Raw genomic sequence first — 7,500 nt, 5'->3', positions numbered from 1 at the left:
TATACATAGTAGTTTTATTACAAACGATTAGCAATAATGATTTAAATGATATATATAATTAGCCCTTGAGCTTAGTACATCCAGCTTTTCCAGCTAGGGTTGTGGCTTAGCTTACGATAATAATAATAATAATAATAATAATAATAATAATAATAATAATAATAATAACTGATAGGACCTACAACTGATGCAACTGAAATCGAAATTTATTATTCACGAGTGAGTCGACATATATCATCGATATGTGGTGATGATGATGATGATGACGCGATGCCTTCAAAAATGAAATAAAAAAAGAAAACTTTTGAATAAACCCAGTAATTGGATTAAGTCAACCGTCCCTAAACGATAAAAAATCCCAGCATTCCAATTAAATCCTTTGGTTTAAACGAAACTAAATGCCGTGATGGATAGCTGTCTGATAATAGAGATTTTTGTTATTATTTATTTTTTCCAACTCACCTAACGGCCCCCCCCCCCCGAAAAAAAAAAGGTACGCATCACTTCACATTGACTACCAAACATCCCTACCGACAGGAGCTCATTTGGGTGTCCATGTGGATAGAACAGGATAGCTTTGGGATAGGGAATGTGGTATATGGGGAGAAGGACTTGAAGGGGGGGGGGGGGTGCTGGGGACTGACTGGGGGGGGGGAGGGGGGGTTTGCTGGGGACTGTTGATAGGATTAATTGTCTGGCGTCATCAGTGTGCCGATGTGCCCGAGTGAGTCCTCATACGCAAGGCAAACAAGGCAACTCAAAGTTAAACTCGACTGCCAACTTTCTGTTTATGTTTGTCCAGAGACGGTGAGCAGAACCAGTGTACAGCAGGTCTCCCTCTCTTTTTAGTGTTTCCTCATTCTCTTGTATATATATATATATATATATATATATATATATATATATATATATATATATGTATATATATATATATATATATATATATATATATATATGTATATATATATATATATATATATATAGAGAGAGAGAGAGAGAGAGAGAGAGAGAGAGAGAGAGAGAGAGAGAGAAAGACTAATAACTGTTAGCTCTAATAGGGATTTTCAAACAGCATTTCATAAAAAAAAACATTTATTTACAATCAAATCAAATGAATTCTCACGAGTACTCGTAGACATGATAATATTATTAAACTCAAGCATCCCACGTCAAAAAATAAAAAGATGAAATACAACGATGACGTGAAATTACACTTTTCAAATGTACATTTAGACACATAAATTTTTGCCACCCTATCACTCCCTTACTGCCCGGTGTGTAATCAAACAGATGGTGTAGGGACAGATAGCATTGGTTGTGTGCCGGGCTATACACAGAAACTCGCCCCCAATGAGGGTGAGACACGATATCTTGTTGCCAACTGTATATTCTTTATATTCTCTCACGATCAATTACTTGGCTATCGTTCATCTTATCTAGATAATAGCTTGGGGGTAAAGCCAGAGTTCTTGCAATGGTTTTTCCTAGTGTTGACCTGTATTTTTTTTTTTTTTTGCATAGTAATGATTTATAGATGGAATTTGTTTCATATGTAAAACTTTTCTACAAAGTTTCATAATTTTGAAGAATTCATAAAGTTTTCATTTACGTATGTGTTTAAAGTTCTTATTGATAATGAACTTTAAATATGCTAATATATCATATCTTATTATTTCCAACATTTTATGTATAAATGAATAAAGGAAGATTGTACAGAAGCTTAGAATCTTCTACACACTTGTGTAATTCAAGTTTAAGTTTATTTACATCAAATCGAAATCAGTATGTAACACTTGACTTCATGTCAAAACAACAAAATATCTGACCTCCAAAGTTTATGTGAACCGTCCACATATTATTCTTACTGACAAGGCTATTTACAAGATCAAACATATGTGCATATGTTCATATTCATACAATTGTCTGCATGCATACTTTGAATACGAATGCCTATGTAACAAATAAAAAACATGCCTCGAATGCAGAGGGAATACAAGTACACTTTTATTAATTGAATTTAGTGAGGTATAGATACTATTGCATTTTTAAAACATTACAATGAAATGGGTCATCCTCTCTTATACTGAAAATTTTGTTATATTCATTCTTATTACAAATGCCTTTGCAAATCTGTAATAATGTTACGTATATGACATTAACGGTATTTACACATAACTTGTATGGGCTATGCATGCAAGCAAGCACGCGTGCACATACACACAATTGCTTACACACACATGTATATATATATATATATATATATACATACATACATACATATATATATATATATATATATATATATATATATATATATATATACATATATATATATATATATATATATGGTCTTTAATTTAAGAAGTTTTGATGAAAGAACCCAGCTTTGCAAAATGCAAAATTGTACGAGAGATATTATCAAAATAGCACCTGAGAAGGAAAGACTATTATGCATTGCACCTCTCCTCAATTGCTTCGTGATTTGTACATGTCAATTACGCATTTTTATCTCACGATCTCGCTACATTCTTCGGATCGAGCAGGTCGCGATGAACCTCGCTCGAGAACTCGATCTTTTGAGGAGGAGGTCGCAAGTGCTTGGAGCTCCCTGGGGAGCTGATCAGGTTATTGACCCTCAAGTTACTCTTTTCTTCCGATTTTCTCGAATCCACCACATTCACCTGGAAGATCCCCAGGTTGGGGAAGAGATTCCCCAGGCATTCGAGCGTGGCCCGGCGGTACACCCGGCTGAAGATGACGTACACGATGGGGTCCAAGCAAAACTGGAGCCAGAACACCGCGTGCAGGAGGAGCCACGTGACCTGGTGCTTGTTGTAGAGTTGGAGGACGTGGATGATCAGGTGGGGGACACTGCAGGTGATGAGGACCAGGTAGATGACCAGGATAGTCCGGGTCACGTGGTCGTCCCATTGCCGGATTATGTTGCTCTTGGTCATGGCTACAACACTAGCCCGGCTTGTCCTCGTCTTTCTTCTTATGAAGCGGACCTAATTTTGTTATGAAGAAATTATACATTTTTTTGTTATCAAATATACTCAGGTTATATCTAATGTTCGTTATGCCGACATAACTCAATTTGGATCGGGCATTTGAAAATCTAGGGTATATTTATCAATAAAGTTCCAAACCCTTAAATATCTCAACAAAATTTAATATTCGTTATGCCAACATAATTCAACATTGATCAGCTATTAGCAATTCCAAGGTATATTTATTTCCAAAGTCCCGAACCCTTAAATATCCCCCCAAAAAATAATAAACAAAATTAACATTAAGATCTCAGCATAAAGAATACAAGAAACTGGATATGTCACAAACAATCAAATAGACAATTAAATTAACAAAGATGGCATATAATTCACGTCTCTACTTACCTTGACATACATAATCAGATAGCAAATGCTTGTAAAGAGAATTGGAAGGATGTATGTTATGAAGACATGGAGACCCTTGAGGGCCCTGGAAGCCGATTTTTCGTCCAAGGAGACCATCATCTCTTCAGGAACGTATCTCAAACTCCCTCCGAGCTGGAAAAGGTATACGTTTAGTTTAGATATTATGAATATAGTTATTAACATTCACCTCTTTTAAAAGAAGTATTATCCATCTCTTTAGAATAAAAAGTGTTTAATTATTATTATTATTATTATTATTATTATTATTATTATTATTATTATTATTATCATGAAGATCATTATTATTATTATTATTATTATTATTATTATTTGCTAATCTAAAACCCTAGTTGGAAAAGCAGGATGCTATAAGCCCAAGGGCCCCAACAGGGAAAATAGCTCAGTGAGGAAAGAAAATAAGGAAACATACAGAATAGTGTACCTGCGTGTACCCTCATCATCCAAGATAACTCTAACCCAAGAAAGTGGAATGTGAGGGACGTTTCCATTTTTCCTTAAAGGTGCAGGGTTAGTTTTAAATGGAATTATTTCTTAATAAAGAGAATGAACTCTTTCTAGGAACAGAGAGACGTCAGATTTTATGGCTATGAATCTATTTCCATATGAATAAAAGTACAACAGAACTAAGATGAAGTGGATGGTCATCCAAAATTGAAGGGGAATTTTTTCTTTAGGCACATGAATCGTCTAATACCTACAGTAAATAACAAATACTTTCCCTGTGGTTGCTTCACTTTGGGAAACTTTAGCCTAATACCAGTTATATTTCTGTAATTAGTCCAAGAACACATTGCCAACTATTAATTATGTTGTTAAAGTATCTTAGCTAGTTAACACTTCGTCTGAAGTAGGTTATGTGCATTATAATCACGATATTTTAAGGAACTCTGACATAAATTACAATTCTAAAACAGGATTGAGAAAATACTGATGCTAAGAAATGCGTAATCTTAAAATACCCTGCTTGGCAGATCTTGTTCGATACGGGTTTAAATTTTTAACTAATGTTTTTATTCACAGATTCGCTTCAATTTCTTTCGTTAGTGCTTTTAAGTACTCAATATCAAAAGGAAATTGAAGTGTTTTCCATATCTCTGTTACTACCAAGTGCATAATTGATAATTGCAATGCTATTTATATATGCGTTAGGAGGAATAGGAGACAAACCGAGTTTGTATTTTGTACCATCTGTGTAAATATATTTCTGTCTAGTGTTATTCCCATTATACAAATATTTTATATATTATCTGAATATCCAATATGCCACTTACATTTGCCTTTTCAGACTTAATTTTCAATTACCTTTGTAACGTACCGGTCATTCATTCTTCAAAAACATCTCATATTTATTAGTAGTAGCCATGTATATTATCTGAACGTCCAAACTGTATCTTACATTTGCCTTTTCAAACCGGTCAGTAACTCTTTAAATACATATTCTATTTAACATTAGTACCCGAAATGAGAAACAGATCTTTATAAAAAAAATTTCGAATATGTCTTACCCTACAAGCTAGAGGTAGCCATAGAAGAGCAGAGTAAACCCAGAGGCCAATAAGGTACAGCTTGATTATTGTTGGTTTCATGAGTCGTTTGTACCATGCTGGAAGGAGCACTGCTATCAGTCTGGAAATAAAACAGGATCGTAGATATTAGATATTATTGTAATGTTATTTTTGCTACAAATATTTAATGATGTCAGCGTATAATGGCCCCCATTTGAAAAAAAAAAAATTTAGGATCTAACCGTGATTTGCTCTGAAGCTTAAATTTTACATGAAAAGTATGACTGGTTATACCACTCACATATTTCTCATTTCTTTATGCCATTAATGTTTCATAGTTTAATAGATTTAAAATAAAACTTAATGAAATAACCTAGAATCCTAAAAAGAAAGATAAATGTTATTGTTTAGGAATAGGCAATCACAAAACAGAGAATCTACAATGACAGAAACATATAGCAAATAATTTATCTATTTATACATTGAAACTTTTAACTGGTCTCCACAAGACACTAGAATAGTTGAAAGACCCAAGCGACATCTAACCGAGTTTTAGTCTATTTCTACTGAAACTTGGGGATTTTGCTGGATTGTTTGTTTTATCATATTAGAACTATGATTAAGTATGTAATTTCAGTCTCTGTGAAATAAACATATAAGGTTTATGCTCATTTACTCGGGTAAATTTGAAATTATCCATGTAGAAGGTGTTTTCATTTGTAAAAACTATTTGTTACGAAATGTATTTTTTGGTTTATGTAAATTATTACTAGGTTTTACTCTTGTACATAGCTTTTGTTCATTTATGTAAATTGAAGATAGAGTGGGCTGTCTAGCAAGACTAACAGCTCCTTTTGACCACTGTTTGTCAATAAATTGTTTGAATTTGAATCTAACCGAGGACTTTGCGTCAATAGGCGTAGGAGCTGATGATGATGATAAATTAAAATCCATGTAAATGTTAATTCACATTTCATTAATTTTGAATTGGACCATTACCTCGGCCGTGATATACCTTCAAATATTTCTTTTTTTTTCAGAAAATCAGAATTTTGATATTCAAACCGTAACACATAGAGACTTCCCTCTGAGCGGTATGCCTTTGAAAGCATGACAAATACCAAGTCAATAACCGTAAAAGACTCAGTTCTTCACTACAAATGTAGATGGTTATAGCATTTGCAACTGCTTCTACTATAGTATTTGAATATAACTCATTCGTGGATAAAAGATTTATAATACTTATTCTCTGTTTTCTAAATAATTAGGAATTTTTATTGCAAGCTCTAAATTTTAAAAATGTTTCTTCTACAGTATTTGAATAAATCGCCTTAATAGATGAAGAATTTGCGATACTTATTCAGTATATGCTAAATCATTGGAAATTTCTTTCTTACTCTAAATGTTTAAAAAGCTTCTTCTACAGTATTTGAATAGAACGCCTCAATAGATGAAGAATTTATGATACTTATTCAGTATTTGCTGAATCATTGGAAATTTTTTTCTAACGAAAAATGTTTAAACTGCTTCTTCTACGGTATTTCAGTATTTGAATAGAACTCCATAGTGAATGAAAGATTTGTGATACTTATTTCATGTTTTCTAAATCATTGGAAAATTCCTGCAAACGAAATGTTTATATTAAGGTTAGAACTTCAGACAGCTGAAATCTCATTACCTGTTAAAGGCCAGAGCGCAGATGGTATGAATATGCACCTGACCGAGGATCAACCCGATGACGAAGAACATGACGCAAACCCAGTTCGGAAGCATGACGCTGCCGTAGTAGATCCTCTGAATGCAGGCGGCGCCGAACATGGGCATTCCAAGGGCGCAGACGGGAATGAGGCAGGCGGGCAGGTTGACCATGAAGAGAGTGGCCGAACGCTGACGAAGCTTGGGACTGTAGAGCAACGCCATTGCGGCCAGCAGGTTTCCTGGGAAGTAACATTTGTTTTTTAAGTTTGATTTGAATGTATCACTAAGCAGTGTATTTTGGAGTAAAAAAGCGTTTTGTAGATCTTTTTGATTTTCTAATGCGGATGCATACAGATATATATATATATATACATATATATATATATATATATATATATATATATATATATGCATAGATATATATATTTATATATAAATATATATATATATATATGCATAGATATATATATAAATGTATATATATATATATATATATATGCATAGATATATATATTTATATATAATATATATATATATATATATATATGTATATATATATATATATATATACTGTATTTACAATTATATTTATGTATGTATGTATATATATATATATATATATACATATATATATGTATATAAATATATATATATATATATATATATATATATATATATATATATATATATATTTATTTATATCAACCATAATGAATATGATATCGAATTCTACCTTTGGGAATGTATATCCACTGGAAATTCATTTATGATAACAACTTCTGGCTAGATAAGGATTCGAACCTATTATGCCTCTTAATATGGTTGGTTAGAGTCACTGCAGGCATGGTACCGGCTAAAAG

The 7,500-nt window shown here is 32.8% G+C and overlaps 1 protein-coding gene across 1 annotated transcript in view; it reads right to left on the bottom strand.

The window, feature by feature from the left end:
* Nucleotides 1–2,319: 2,319 nt before the first annotated feature.
* The window catches only part of LOC137640671 (protein trapped in endoderm-1-like), a 12,399-nt gene continuing 7,218 nt past the window's right edge, over nt 2,320–7,500 (bottom strand). The window contains exons 3-6 of the mRNA XM_068373169.1: nt 6,621–6,879; nt 4,943–5,063; nt 3,396–3,548; nt 2,320–3,008 (exon numbers count right to left, since the gene is read on the bottom strand). Coding sequence (XP_068229270.1) covers nt 2,511–3,008; nt 3,396–3,548; nt 4,943–5,063; nt 6,621–6,879 — 1,031 coding nt within the window. The 3' untranslated portion in view covers nt 2,320–2,510. The remainder of the gene's footprint in view (nt 3,009–3,395; nt 3,549–4,942; nt 5,064–6,620; nt 6,880–7,500) is intronic.

Source organism: Palaemon carinicauda, chromosome 5 (assembly GCF_036898095.1).
Source record: "Palaemon carinicauda isolate YSFRI2023 chromosome 5, ASM3689809v2, whole genome shotgun sequence".
Classification (NCBI taxonomy): Eukaryota; Metazoa; Arthropoda; class Malacostraca; order Decapoda; family Palaemonidae; genus Palaemon; species Palaemon carinicauda.
Note: the sequence above shows the minus strand (reverse complement) of the source record. Positions and strands in the feature narration are given on the sequence as shown.